The sequence below is a fragment of the Rosa chinensis genome, chromosome 2 (genome assembly GCF_002994745.2).
Source record: "Rosa chinensis cultivar Old Blush chromosome 2, RchiOBHm-V2, whole genome shotgun sequence".
NCBI classification, from domain to species: domain Eukaryota; kingdom Viridiplantae; phylum Streptophyta; class Magnoliopsida; order Rosales; family Rosaceae; genus Rosa; species Rosa chinensis.
The window spans coordinates 67,620,915-67,636,731 of NC_037089.1; the positions used below are offsets into that span (position 1 = coordinate 67,620,915).

Below are 15,817 nucleotides of genomic sequence, written 5' to 3' on the forward strand. Positions count from 1 at the left end.
TTGTGAGTTCATTCTGTGTTACTGTTTGAATTCTGATTAATGGAATAATAAAATTAGCAAAATAATAATAATTTTTTTTTTAATATCACTACTCTTTTCACACAGACATCTGTGTGAGTTAATAAGGTATTTCACACTGACTGATGTATTAAATATTATTTTCATCTCACACGGATACATAAAATTTTTACAATGCTTGTTAGAAGACAAGTGGGACCCACAAGAATTTTCACACGGACTCTAAAAACCGTGTGAATAGAGCATTAGCGCCCCCTCCGAAGGCAACCGAAAAATATTCCGTGCTTGCACCGTAGGTACAGCCTTTTACCTACTGACATCCGTGTGAAATAGCATTATTTCACACAGATATAAATCTGTGTGAGTAACCCGTTTTGCTAGTAGTGCGGGTTACTACCGGAACTCGTATATGTGCCTTAAGGCCTCTTTGTGATAGACCAGCACATACATGTCAAACTGAAAAACTAGAGTTGCACAACTGAAAACACAAACTCACAAACTCATGTTATTTGTATTCCAATTCCTGTTCAAAGCCATACAAAGGCAATGCTTAAATTAGCAAAACTCTTCCACCATAAAGGTTCCTTTTCACATAACCTTTGTCAACAGAGTTCGACCACAAACGCTTTCTCAAATCTCTAGGATCGAACTCTTTATATGGCTTACCTGACTTTCAGTTCAAGATCATTCCAGATGGTCTACCTGTTTCAGATGGGGATGCCACCCAAGACCTCAGTTTGCTTGGTGAATCCATCATGAAAAATTTCCTAGCTCCATTTCGTGACCTCATCATGAAAAAATTTCCGACTCCATCTCGATCTATTTAGATTAAATTTCTTATTATATATAATTGCTAATTAGCCTTGAGAGTAGTAATGTAAGGGTGACCTCCTGGGAATTCCTCATAACAATTAAAGATTAGCTTGGTTGCAGTATCTCAATATTCACATGGATGTTATATAGTTCATTAGTGCATCAAATGTGATCAATTTGCTCTTTCTGAAATTGTTGTTCCAACTTCCAACAGATGAGAGCTGTTTGGCGAACGGGTTCTGGACAAGCTAATAGATTGGATTCCAGGAATGAAAGGTATCCGCTTAAAGGATCTACCAACCCGAGTTTCAAACTACGAATCCCAGTGACCTCATTTTCAATGGCTTCTTGATGTGATGGATAGCCTTCATAGAGCTTCACAAATTGTTCTTCACACATTTGATGCTTTGGATGCTCTCTCTAGCACTACATCTATGCTCCCACCAGTTTATGGCTTCTGGTCTCATTCATCACCAAAGTCGAGAATTTTCACCATCAGTGTGGCACCACTGGTGCCTCTACCTTAATCATTCCACAGCAAAACATACAAGCCAGAAAAGTCATGATCAATCATGGTGTTATTCAGATTTAGACTGCAGGTGAAATTTTGAGAGTAGTGTTACCTTCAAGCCGCCCACCCTTGAGGGGTTTGGGTGGCCGCCAAGGATAAGGCTTGGAGAGTTAGGAGGAGGTAGAAGAAACAGTAGAATCTTTGTTGCAATAGTAATTTTGCATACAAGATAAAAAGAAATCCGGCAACTATTTGGGTCGGTTTGACTGTCTGAGCATAAAACAACAATATTTTTAGAATGGTGCAACAAAAGAATATCTTCACAGTTCACATCGTACTCAGACACGAGAGTTCTTCAATAAATTATCCTCCAGCTATAGCAGACTAAAAGCCATTCCGTTCCTTTCTAAGGTCCGAAAGATCGAATACTAAAAAGACCAATTAAACAAAGGGTGTATTAAAGTATCTAATGTTACAATCACAGCAACCAAAACTTATACAATCGAAATAATCATAGTAAAACAAACGCAATACATGTTTTATGTATGTGATCAGCAAAATTTTACATTTACTGCAAACCTTACTCATCCACCTCATCTCTAATTTCTTTTTGTAGCTCATCCTTGTACTCATCAAAACTTCTATCAAATTTCTTCACAGTACCATCTTCAACAATCCAAATTTGACTCCTCTCTTCATCATCACACACACGTGAAATAAGTCTGGAGTCGTGACTTACTAGTACAACCCCACCGCTGAATTCATCAAGTGCATCAGCCAGTGCATCAATGCTCTGCATATCTAAATGATTCGTGGGTTCATCCAAAAGCAGAATGTGGGGTTTTGACATGGATATTGATGTGAAGACAACTCGAGCTTTCTGTCCTCCAGATAATTTTGCAATAGGAGTCAGATGGTTGTGGCTAGGGAGTCCATACTTTCCGAGTTTTGCACGCACAGCCTCCTGCTTGCTAAATCCCTCTTGGTCAGGATGAAGACGAAGTAGGTATGAAACAGGGGTTTCGTCCATTGTCAGGAGGTCCACAAAGTGCTGTGAATACCTACCAATCCTCAACTTCTGACTTCTCCTTACTTCACCCTCAGTAGGAACCAAATCACCTGCAAGAAGGTTGAGCAGAGTAGACTTTCCGGCTCCGTTAGGTCCAACAATTGCAACACGAGTACCCATATCAATACCGACATCAACATCAGACAGCCTGAAATCTTCCCGGTTCGGATAACTAAAGCTGACATCAATGAGTTGCAGGAGTGGAGGTGTAAGCTCAGTAGGTTCAGGAAAGTGGAACTCGACGCTGTAATCCCTCCACTTCTTAGGAGCCTCAACTTGGGTGTCATCCTCCTCAACCTTTCCCTTGCCCTTGCTCTTTGCTGCTTCCTTATTAACTAAAAATTTTGCTCGGTCCTTGACCTTCTCCTGTTGAACCCGACTTCCACTCCTTCTGGCAGCTTTCACCTGCTTATCATAAATTTCAAACTTTTTGTTTACCTCTTTGCGGCGCTGCTCATACCCAGTTTCAAAATCATCAAAATTTCCACGGTAGAAGTGGAGCTTCAGATCATGCAGATGAATAATCTCTGTGCACACTGTGTTAAGGAAATCACGATCGTGTGAGACAACCACCAAAGTTTTTTTCCAGCGGCACAAATACTCCTCCAACCAAAGAACAGCCCTCAAGTCGAGATGATTTGTTGGTTCATCAAGCAACAAAAGAGTTGGTTGCACAAAAAGTGCCCTAGCTAATGAAATTCTCATTCTCCAACCACCACTGAATGACTTAGTGGGGCGGCCTTGCATATCCTTTGTAAATCCCAAACCGGCAAGAATCTTTGAAGCCTGGGCTTCAGCAGCATCCGATCCCATCAGCTGCAATTGATCGTACAACTCAGCAAGCTTCTCTCCTGCATCATCATCATGACTATCCTCTTCCTCACCACCGGGAGCAGAATCTGAATTCTGCAATGCTGCAACCTCTTCCCGGAGCTTGACAAGTTCTTCATTAGCTGAAACAACTGCTTCCAGAGCACTTCTATCATCACCAACTACCTCCTGTTCAACTAAAAGAACATCGATGTTTTTTGGTACTGGAATCTTCCTCCAAGCAAGAAGCTTCAGGAGGGTAGACTTCCCCATCCCATTTGGACCAACCAGACCATATCTCTTCCCATGAGATATCTTCACTGATGTATTCTTTAGTAGTTCCTTTCCTCGAGCCGCCACAGAAAAACTATCTATTGATATGTCCTTGATATTAGCATCTGCATCTTCACCCTCAAGTACTGAAGCCCTGCTTCCAATAACAACAGTGAAAGCATCATGATCATCTCTCAGGGCCTCCTTCTTTGACAGCTCAGCAGCATGGGCAGCAAGAAGGTCCTTCTTTTCACGTTTTTTTAACTCTTTCTCTGTAATGGATATATCAATCGTCTTAGCCTCTGACCTCCTTTGCTGATTGGATTGTTGTTCCTCTTCCACCTCATCATCAGAGGGAGGGAGATCAATACCATCAGTGTAGGATGAAAGTTTTGGAGCGACTTTTGCCTTTGCACCAGAGGAAGATGCCTTCTTGGGCTTCTCAGGTTTCTGGTCCATGTTGGCCAACATGGCGGAGACTGTTGGTGCTTTCACTTTCTTTCCATCTTTAGAAGCATCTTTTCCGGTTGACTTACCCTTCATGGCGGCACCAGCTTCATCTGTCTTCTTTTTTCCCATTGCAGCAGTATCTAATAAACAAACAACAGTAAATGAATTAACATTAATTAAGGGTCAGTTTCTATCCAAGACAATAATTTGAATGGACAGCATACAGAAAAAATCTTATGCTAAAGCTCAAGGATTTTTAGGAACACAGCGCCTTTCAATTTTTATAGAACATATGTAAAATGATACAGATGAATTATAAGAACACAAAGCTTTCTATATGTCTCTAGAACTCTTTCTTACTCAAATTCTCTGTACGAGTTATATCACTATAATACTATACTATAATGCAATCTATCAACTAAATTTCAGTGTGCACATACATATGCAAATTGATAATATATAGGAGGGATCCTCATGACTCTGAAATAAGACTCTAAACTCAATTTAAATTTCTAGGGTTGAGGAAAATCTTTCATACAAGGTTAAATTTTTGAATATGAGGTAGCCAACATCTAGGTTTCAGAAACTGAATCTAACACATTGCCACTTCCTGCATAATCCCAAAGTTACAGACCCAAAAAACAACAGTCATCTACTACAATGATACACCTACCTCAAATTTAAGTCATTGCCTCAAAACAAGTCATTAACCTAGGCTAGCAAAGACCCTTTACAACCCAAAAACAAAAACAAATTGGCTCTAAAATTTACACACTCAAATCCTAAATTTTTTTGCCAATCCCTTTTTGCTGAGTTTTACCCTAAGGTACAATCTTTATACAAAACAATCATCTGGGTGAATAAATCAGAATCACAGAACAGAACAATAGAAAACAATACTAAAGTGGATAACAAAAATTACGATAAACCCATCAATAATTTTCTATGCATAACGGATCTAGGCTTCTCTTATGCTCCGATTTAAACTAACCCTAATTGCAGAACACAATGACTGAAAACGACGAATCAAAAACCTAACGGGATCGAACCAATTAAAGAGAAGAGAAAAGATGCATACCCACCTGAAAAGAGAGGAGGATGGAGACGTATCAAGGCGTGAAGCGGCGGAGAGACTTGATTGGTTTCTGGGTTTTAGGGTTTTACGTCGAAGATGAAAAAGAAGAAGAAGGAGGAGAGGAGTTAGGGAGATGGAGGCTGATACAAAAATATGTCTTGGGAGACGGAGCAAACTGGTCGGTTGGAGCTCTTCTCTTAGCTATATTACCGTATTCAACTTTAACACTTCAAAACGACCCGTTTTAACAATTTTGGTATAGAGAGAGAGAGAGAGAGAGAGAGAGCACAGACCACCCCAAAGCTGTTCGTGAAAATTTTTATGACTTTTTTATGGAACTAAATTTCTAATCCCTCCTATGAATTTTTCATTATGGTGTTTCATTAGTTATCAGGAGAGTTTGTAACTATGCGATAAAATAATAGAGTGTGAGTAAAAAATGCAAAGAAAAAAACGAGAGAAAATGAATCACTTGAGATGCCGAAGCCGAATGAACCACTTTCCCGCTTGTTTTATCTTCCTTTAGGAAATATTTCATTTTCTTTACATCCCCAAAAAAAGAAAGGATGGGAACCACATTTTAAAATCTAATTCTTCTAAGCGCTGACAAAACAGGAGAGAACTCGGGTTGGAGAGAGTAAAAGAAATTTTTTAGCCTGTCCGGCGGTGCCCCATGTCAACAGTGGCTCCGTGCCTCATTGATGAGAGGCAGGTGTTGCCAAATGGGGTCTTGGGATCGCAGGGGTCCTGCTTTATTATTCGTTTTGTTGGTTAAGGCTAGGTATGTTTCTTCACTTCTCTCAAGAGGCGGTGTCCGTGTGGAAGACAGATGTTTGGCAATCGGTGCGGAGAAAGGGACCAGAGGCCAGATCATGGCGATGCCATGCCATGGATCGTGTGGCGCTGACTTCTACTCTTCAGTTGGCTACTAGACGAAGGCGGCAACTGTGGTGGATTTGGGTTCTCAAGTTGGTGGGCATGGCGGTGGCAAGAAACGGTAATTTTTTCACCAGTTTCTCGGTGATAGACTTGGTGTCGTTTGCTGCATGGTTTAGGTATCATCGACCTGGGGAGCTTGAAAGCATGGATTTGCGATGGTGGCCTGCCGGTGGGGTCCTTGATGACAAGGAAGAGGAGTACTATGGCGTCATCTCTTTATTTTTTGTTAGTCTTGCTTTTAGTTAGGTTATTGGTTAGATTCTTTTGATCAATAGTTGGTCCCTACTTGTTTGAGCTAAGGTTGAGTCAAATTGATGTGTCATGGATGTGGTGTCTTTCCTAGGGACGAGTTGGTTTATTTTCGATTTTATCTTATGGTCAATGTACTAACAAGCGATCCTTACACGTGGTCTAATTTCAGTGAGACGCGGTGTGAGAGATGGTGTTGGTTTTTTTATTATTTTTATTTTTTATGGCTATTTATGAGGTGTTATTGAGATTTTCGAGATTATCTGTATCCTGTGAGGTTGGGCGACACAATGGGTTAGGGGTTGAGCTCTTTTGGATTATGAAAGTCATTCTCGATGATGGACCTGTAACTAGTTCGGTTTCTAAGGAGGAGAATGAGGAGTTCATGTCCACCATCGGTTATTCCCATATTATATAACCTTGGTTATTTTCAATAAGGATCCTTATTCTAAAAAAAGAAGAAAAAAAATTATGTTTCAGTTTAGGATTAAGTTTCATTTCTCGATGTTTCAGTTCCGCGAACCAAATGAGATCCAAAAGAACATGTTGGCGTGATTCACTCTCCATAATTGTAGGAATTCTAGTATAATTAGGATTGCATAGTTAAAGAGAATATTATGTAGTTAAGGGGGAGAATATCACTGTGTAATTAGTTTCTTATTAGGATTGTGTATACTTTGTATATGTGCTCCATCTTTGGAGAAGATCAATACATTAGAAAATTCTCAATCTCTTTGTTCTGTTTGACTTGGTATCAGAGTAGAGATCCGCCTGGACTCTGTTCATTTGTTTCCACTGCAAATTTGTCTTTGTACTCTTTAAGAGTTTGTCCTTTGTCTTCGTCCGACCTCCGTTCTTTTTTCCCTAAAACCCTAAAGTTTGCAACACCTTGCCGTCAGCCTCTCCTTCCTTAGCCGTGTCAAATTTTGTGGTTTGTGTTGCTGTTTAAAGAAGAAGAATGACTTTGTCTCCTCAGAGTGGAAACCCTCAGTATCGGCTCAACAATCAAAGGTACCAACCAAATCAGAATTATAACAGGGGACCAACCTTATTCAACAGACAGGTGACTTGCAACTATTGTAAAATTGTTGGCCACTAGAAGAGTCAATGCCCCAAGTTGCTAAAACTCAACTTCAATAACTCTGGTTGGAAATGGAGTAACAATGGTCAGAAAGACAAGGCGGCAATCCTATTGGTGTAGGAGCAAGAACCTGATTTCTATGGTGTGGAGGGCCAAGATCAAACTAAGGGTAATGTTTCCCTAACTCAGGAAAATCGAGGTAAAATTGGTGTTACTTTAAATGTTTCTGGCTTTACTTGTAGTAATACATGGGTAATTGTTTTTGGTGCGTCTGATCATATGACCTATGATAAGTCTTTCTTTGTCACATTGTCCTCCCCATCCATAACACATGTCTCTAACGCTAATAATGAGTCCTTTCCGGTCTTAGGAATTGGGTTAGTGCAGGTTATACCGTCCATTACACTTTATAATATCCTCTATGTACCCTCTTTGTCTCATCATCTCTTATTTGTGTCTCAGTTAAATACACAAAATAAATGCTCTGTAACCTTTTATCATATGTATGTTATCATTCAAGATCTGTGCACTCAGGTGATAATTGGTAAGGGAGATCTGAGGGAGAGATTGTTTCACTTGGATTGCATGTACGGAGGACCGACGCAAGCACCATCAAGTCCACAAAGTCCTGTTGCCCTGACATTGAGTTCTGATCGGCTGAATGAACTATGGTCGTGGCATCGCCGTTTGGGCCACCCATCTTTTGGCGTCATGAAGAAATCCTTGCCTTCTCTTTTTTTGGGAGTAAGTGATTCTAGTCTACCACTACACCAAAAACGTTAACACACAACACTTTTTGCACAACGAAAAAAAAAAAAGCGTTGTTTGATGAAGAAAAGTGAATCACACAACATGTTTACTAAACTTACGTTGTATAAGGTGGTTAAAATTCTGAATTTTTTTTAGAAGGTCATTGCACAACGGTTATAAGAATAATCCGTTGTGTGAATCATAAACAAAATAGCGGCAAATTTCCTTCTTAGATCGACTCAAATTTGGCTCCAAATTGGTACTACATCGTACAACAGTATAGTTATATCTGTTGTATGAGAGTAGCAAGCAAAACATGATACAACGGTTTTTTACGTTTTGTTGTGTGATAAAGTGGGAAATATTTGGATGTGCCTTTATTTGGCCCAAAATAGCAGTGAAGCCCCCCAAAAACCTCTAAGTTTTGATTGAAATATAGCACCAGATTGATGATCCCACAACCAAATGAGTTGTTTCCGTTGTGTAAATGAACATTGCCTAGCATGTTACTTTGGTCGATATTATAGCGGGAACTTTTCCCTCTTTGAAACTTTAGCTAAGGTTTAAGTTGTTCACAATCAGACAATAAAACTTCGTCTTTATGTTATCTGATTCATAAAACAAAAATTAAAAGCCTGCCCTTGATAGCTTAATTATCTAGCTAGGTTTATTGGATTTGCTGTCTCCCCGTCAACACTTTATCAAAACAGCCGTTTCCTAGAGCAGCTCTCAACCATTTTGCTAAGCTGCCAAACAAAATCACGCTCGGCTTGCGGTTTGTTCCTTCTCTTATTCAATTCAGAGTTTCAGTCTCAGCTTAGGGTTTTGATTCGGCCTCCAATTTCGTTCTGCCTTTTCTGATAGAGAAACAGAGAGATCTGCTGGGCTCGGAGCTTAGCACGATCGGCAATGGGAGTTCCAGCTTTCTACAGATGGCTAGCGGAGAAGTATCCACTCGTCGTCGTCATCGATGTGGTAGAAGAAGAACTGGTTGTAATCGACGACGTTTCGATTCCGGTCGACACTAGTAAGCCAAACCCTAACGGCGAGTATGACAATCTATACCTCGACATGAATGGGATTATTCTCAACATCATCAAAAACCATCAATCTCTCATCAAAACACCATGGGTCTCTCATCGAAACACCATCTGTTATCAAACACATCTCGATTAGGGTTCGACTGCACTCATCGATTAAGATTTGATCCCTCTTCTTGTTCATGTCTATCTCTCCTAAGCCAACCTATTTCGTCTCTCATCTCCCCTCACTTGCAAACCAAAAAGGAAAAAGCTCGAAGTTTTGATTCTGAGCAACACCATCATGAAGGTAATTCCCGTTTCTCCTTCTCTAGATTTGGTCTTCGTTATTTTGCTGAGAGAGAGATAGAGAGTTTTTTGTTTGTTTTAAGTTGTTTGCTCGATCTGTGCAGAAAGGGGGGGGGGGGATTGTTTGCTCGATCATACATGAAGATTTTTTTGTTGGTCTTCTCATTCTTTGGTGGAAAGAAATTTGGTTTTTTGGCTTTTGGTATTTGACAATTTATGACTTCTTTAATGTTTTGCTGGCATGCTTTTCTGATTTCATTTTTTGGGCTATTTGGGATTTGTAGGATTGTGCTTGGTAATGGCTGCGATTGTTTTGATTCAGCTCTGAGTTATTGGCTTTGGTTGCATGCCCTGAAAGGGAAGGGAAACGAGTTCTGGTTCCGCGCCTACTGCCAAGAATTGGTTCTGGTTATGATGATCTCTGCAAATGGTAATTACGCACTGCCTCTCCTCTCTTCTTCGTTTCCTCTTCAGCTCGGAATTCAATTTCTTTCTGATTTTCATCCACTACTATCAGCCATGGAATTCCCATTCAATTTAACTTCCAGTGAGCTGCGCTCTTTTTTGTTTCTATAATTAGTTTGCTATAATTTGGTTTTGATTTCCAATTGTTAGCTGTAATTGAAATTTGTTAGGTCTCCACGACAAAAGGCCTTTGCTTTTTCAATTAGAAGCATAAATTCATCATATAAATGCTGCATGAATTTAGTTTGGATGTGAATTATTTATTAAGATGTTCGAATTAAGAATTTCGGATAATATTTAGCTGGATCTAAATTGTCTATAATAGTTTGAAACACATTATGCAAAGCAAATGTGAATTTCATTTCGTTTTCATATCATTTATTTGATTATGGCATGCTCAATGCTAATCCCTATTTGTGTTTCAGCTGCCTCGAAATCCAACGACATTGCACCTGCAATTTCACTCATAGAGAATGCATCAAAGCACTTCAATAAGATGAGATAGAAACATAATGAGGATCTATGCCTGGGAATTGGTGTTAAACAGGGTGGATATTCGGGCATGTCGTATACCATGGACTTCTATAGCAAAGAAAATGCAAGACCAGTTGATTCAACCATTGAATATAATGGTTTTAAGATAGGTCAGCCTTCATATTTTCATTCTCTTAGTCAAGTGAGCTTGGACTATTTGTGACAGATAGTTGATGTGCTATTTGTTAGAGTTAGAGTAATGATCGCACTTTATGTACTAATACAAATTGGTTGCATTTAAATTTGTTGAAAGAGTTCGATTGTTGAGCTGATATAGTATAGGATTTTGGAAAGGGATTAAATTACACAAATGTAATATGTGAAGAATGTAATTAAATGATAATTCATTATGTTCTAAGTTCCAACAGGTTGATCAAAATGATTGGTGTAATGCTATTTGATATAAATCAAGAAATCAAGCACAGACTAGGCTCTTCTTTATATTTTTTCTCTGTTCATGCTTTAATGCTTATCAATGGTTCGTATTCTTTGTGTTTCTGTTCAATCTTCTTAGACTCTTCTTAGCTTTTAATATTTCTGTTTCCCTAGTTTGTATGCATTTTCTGTTTCTTTGCATTCAGTGTGTATAAGATCTGGGTGTTTTGTACTGGAGATTGGTTTTTGAGCTTGAAAGTTCTTTTTGTGTTCTAGGTTTAACAATTTTTTGCCTAGTTGATATCTAGATATAACAAACATTTCTTTGGAGTCTGACTCTGCAATATTTCATCCCCTCTCTCAACCCCCCTCCCTAAAGCATCCTAAACAGGGGGAGAGGAAAGCATGGATTTTTGATCTTTCTTAATCTTATTCTCTTTAACTCCCATAATTCATTCCTTTATCTACATCCACAGCATCATTTTCGATTGACTGTCAAAGAATGGAAGAATTTATGAGGAAGCTAGTATCAAGCATTTGAATGAATATGGAGAAGCTGGGTTGCGTACGTTGACGCTTGCTTATAAAAAGCTTGAGTCTGAGTATTCTGCTTGGAACAATGAATTTCAAAAAGCAAAATCATCTATCGGGCTTATAGGGAGGTGATGCTCGAGCGAGTAGCAGAGAAGATGGAAAAAGACTTGATCATGGTTGGTGCTACAGCTGTGGAGGACAAATTGCAAAAAAAGGTCAGATAAGCTTCTTATTACAATAGTAAATAAGGAACTGCCGTTTTGATTTACGGCAACTTAGTACCTTTTTTTATTCTCTTAGATGCCCCAATGCATATACAATCTTGCACAACCTGATCTTAAGATCTGGGTGTTCACAGGGGATAAGATGGAAACTGCAATCAACATAGGGTTTGTCTCTAACCATTTAAGTAGAAAGCACTACCGTGAATAATAATAAGCTACATTTCCCCCCTTCTTTTTAAATCTTTTTAAAATTTATACACATGTAACATCATTTCTTATTGTTTTTATTTATTTAAAAAGATTGCAATAATGGTGGACAAGAGCCAAAAAATTTATTTACTCTGATAAATGTGGACCAAAACCTAATAATATTTGAAAAGGTAAACAAGTAGTTGCATAAAGTTGATTGTTTTTTGTACTTTTTATGTCTTTCATTGGCTAGGTTCAGTTAATAGTGCATGTAATGGAGCCATATTAGGAGTTACGGACACATTAGTACTCCTAGTAACAGAGATACTACAATGACATGTGGTGCTTAGCTGGAATTGTTACCTGACTATGAATAGACAGTGTGTCTGTCTGTCTGTGTGTGGGTGAAGGGTCGTCTGTGTGAGCCCCCGAAAATTTCGTTTAGTTTTTGGAGGTAATTTTTTGCCAATAAGATTTTTCCGCAAGGTAATTTAAGTGAAAGAATTTATTTTGGAAATTATTTTGGTATCGAGACCGCCTATTAGGCCTCATGATCTAAGTTTGGGCCGAGATTCTTTCATTTGGCCTAGAAGGTTACCGAAGTTTAGTGAGGCGACCGTTTGTTGAAGTTTCGAATACGATACATAGGGTTATAACAAAATTTTGGATTTCGGATTTCTACGAGATTGAGTTTTGGGCCTTGGACAAAGTGAAGAATTAACTTAGGAAGTTTTCGACGAAAACGAATAAAAGAAAAGTTACGAGCCCAAAACCCGAAAGGAATTAGCAAGGAGATTTCCGGAATTCATCACAAGGGCAAGATGGGTATTTCACGAACATGAGTATAAATAAAAAAAAGGGCAACTAGAAAACCCTAGAGCCCTCACTCTCTCCCTCTCGGCCGCACCCCTCTTCTCTCTCCCCGACCCATCTCTTTCTCGTCTTCCCTCTGCAACCACCGGAAACACAGCATCCGGCCACCATCTCACAAAACCACCACCACCAATCAACTCAATACCTAAACCTGACCAAAACCAGAGCCTTACTGTCGACATGCACTGCCTCCGGCCTCCACCCGCGACCACCAGAGCTGCTGCCTCCCAACCTCCATCAAATTCCGGCCATCACCTCTCGTCACTGCTACCAGCAGTCGAACCACAGTCTAAATCCGACCAAAACCTAAGAGAAATCACTGCCCTGCATCAGCCCCAACCTTCACACTCGATTTTCAAACCTCCAAAATCACTGTTCATCATCCTTATATGATTTCCATTTACCGATTCACACCACCACTATCAGAAATTGAAGCACCAAGCCTTAAAGAGACCATGCCTTAAATCTCGAAGTCGGAAAACCGTTGTACAAGCTCGCCGGAACTCGTAGCTAGCTCTGCATGCCTTCATTCTCCGGTCTCTAGCTCGAATCGAGCTAAACCACCTCCATAGTTCGAATCAGTACCTCGCAGTCCTCCAAAGCCCCTAGTTTTGACCTCCGATTCCAACTAGAGCTGCCGCACGCGGTACACGAGCCGCCGCTGCTCGTGAGCACCCCAACGCTGTCATGTAACACCGCCGACGACCTCTCCTTGCTTTGGTAAGACGAGCTAAAAGCCCTTTTGGTTATTTGATTAAGTTTTAAATCCAGATTGGAATGGGTTATTAATCTTGAGTTCTTTGGTTGGCGTTTTTGAGTCCTGAACATGGAAGCAACGATGGGATTTTGAAGAAAAAGGGGAGTTTCTGGTAGTGTCATCTGATGGGTTAAGGAGGATGATAAAGAAACAAGAAGAACTACAGGATGCAGTATGTCATAGAGACTGGTCTCGATGGGGTTGAGTTAGGGTAAGAAATCCTAGCCTTGAACTTATGATTTCAATTTTGTTGGGATATTGAAATAGATTGATTGAGCAGGTTGTTTTGCGGTGGAGAAAAACACCTGAATTGTTGGGTCGAGGACATTAAGTCGAGGCTACCAAAGAAAGGATTTGGAAAGGTTATGACTTATGAGAAAGGTAATGACATGATGAAGGAAATGGATTTCTGTTTACTGTGCTTGTATTGTATCGCTTGAAATCGGAAAAAATAAGTGGAAATGGATAATTGCTTACTTTTATAGTACTCGGCTGAATGTGAATGAGTTGGTGTGAATGAGGTTATGTGTGTGTGAATGGCTATGTTTGGCATAGAAGGAAATTGATTAATGAGAAGGGACCATTTTTGAAAATGAGTTAATGTTGTGAACAATGTTAAAGAAAGTGAGTAATCACCGATGTTGAGCGGGGTTCGGAAATGAAAATGGTGGATTTTATTTGTTTGAGTTAAATTAGGATATTGGATTAACGTTCATGAAATAAGGATTAAAAATCGGAGTATTCTAGTGTTGCCATATCCCAAAATTATCATAAGAAAGTGATCATTCGGGAATGGTAATTACTATTTATTTGCTAATATTTAATGGTTAAGTTAAAAATGGTCAAACTGGTTGACTTGAAGTACATTAAGGAAATAAGTATAATCGCCATATCTCAAATGGTTCAAATGCCATTTCATTTGGATTATTTGAGAATGGTAAGGGTGGTTGTTGCTTAAGAAAGGAATACTAGGCAATGGCATCAACTATTTAACCCGAATTTTATTATCAAAAGAAATATGATCAAAATATCCCGAATGAACTTACTATTCTAAGTGAATTGTTCGGGAATGGTTTTTTTAATAATTATCGATCATGGGTTATTTGGTGAATTTTAAAGTGAGTTATGAATTAATTACTTATCGGTATAATTTTTGTTAAAGGACTCGAGCATGTGCACATGAAATTGGAAGAAGTATCGAAAGTCGGAAACGAAGCTAAGTTTGGGCGAGCACTCCATATCCAGGTAGGGTGAGCTGTCCCTTCCTTGTTAAAGGCTTTTCAGTATATGTGGAATGCTATACTAAGATAGTATGTTGCCTGCAAGTACGATTTTGGCTGTTCATTAGTCGATGCCTCGTGATACATGTGTTTTTAGAATTGATAATTGCTAATTGCGAAAACAGAGGCTAGACTTGCATGTTGAGATACTGTACCCTTGTATGTTTGTACTTGTGACCTGAAAGTGAATGGGACCTAAACGCGTAGATTCTTAGGGATCCCACGATGTCGATAACCGTGAACCTCCGGAAGGAGCCGTGCTCCTATGTTTGTCGAGGAATAGTGAGTACAGACAGTGAACCAGTCATAGGAGACTCAGGGTCAGGAAATGGACACTTTCGCTACTTGTAGTTATAAGGACTACAGAGTAGTTGGCTGGTTCTCGAAAGATGACGAACCAGGTCGGTCACTGATTTGATTTATATTAGCCGGCAGGTAAGTATCTCAGAGCTCTAAATTGTGTGAAGCATACTACATATGCTTTATAAAAGAAATAAATGTTTGTGGTTGCCTATTTTTAAAGTATTTTCAATAAACGTGCACAATATTATGTAGTAAATATTTTCAAGTATATTATCTTTCAAACCTAGCATGGTTGGGTCTGCCCCTATTGGGCATGCGAGGACGAAAGCTCACCCCTACAACAGTGTGCAGGTTTCTCGGATGTGGTCGGGGAGCATATAGAGGAGGCACATGCCTGGCTTGGCGTATTCTTCTTTGACTTTATCAAGAAATTGTTTTGGTCCTTTATCGGATCTTGAAGTCACTTGCTTATTTACTTTCACACTAATTTATTTTGTTTATTTATTTCCTACTCGTTTACAAAAATTCCGGGAGACCCGTAACCCTGGGGCGCGTCTCCCATGCTTGTAATTACTTAGTGTTTTGTTTTATTTTCTAAATTGGGCTCCGATTGCAAGCCCAAAACTCTTAGCCCATTTCAAATTCCGCTTTTGAAAATATGTTGTTTGGTTGCTAGGACGACTTGTCCAAGGAAGTGTTTTGTAAACCAACAGTTTGAACCCAAAAGGCCTTGCGATTTCGGGTTGATGAGTTATCGGGATGTCATTCGGGACATGTCGGTTTCTCATTGGCTCGGGGTCGCAGCGCTGTGGGACCCCTCTCTCGGGTCACCACAGTCTGGGTCTGTATTTATATAACATATAATAGCCTACATGTGATAATGTTTGTATTACATGTCTAAATGGGAAGCAAGGTAT

At 39.5% G+C, this 15,817-nt stretch overlaps 1 protein-coding gene across 2 annotated transcripts; it reads right to left on the reverse strand.

Moving 5' to 3' along the window:
* Positions 1-1,661: 1,661 nt before the first annotated feature.
* Positions 1,662-5,214, reverse strand: LOC112189010 (ABC transporter F family member 4). 2 transcript variants are annotated; one of them, XM_024328267.2, is made up of 2 exons: positions 5,023-5,214; positions 1,662-4,084 (listed from the first exon to the last, which is right to left on the reverse strand). In XM_024328267.2, the coding sequence occupies exon 2, from the start codon at positions 4,071-4,073 to the stop codon at positions 1,923-1,925; it is 2,151 nt and encodes a 716-aa protein (XP_024184035.1). In that variant the 5' UTR covers positions 4,074-4,084; positions 5,023-5,214; the 3' UTR covers positions 1,662-1,922. The 2 variants fall into 2 exon arrangements, with proteins under 2 accessions (XP_024184035.1, XP_024184034.1); XM_024328266.2 differs by having other exon boundaries at positions 5,027-5,213.
* Between the last annotated feature and the right edge of the window lie 10,603 nt (positions 5,215-15,817).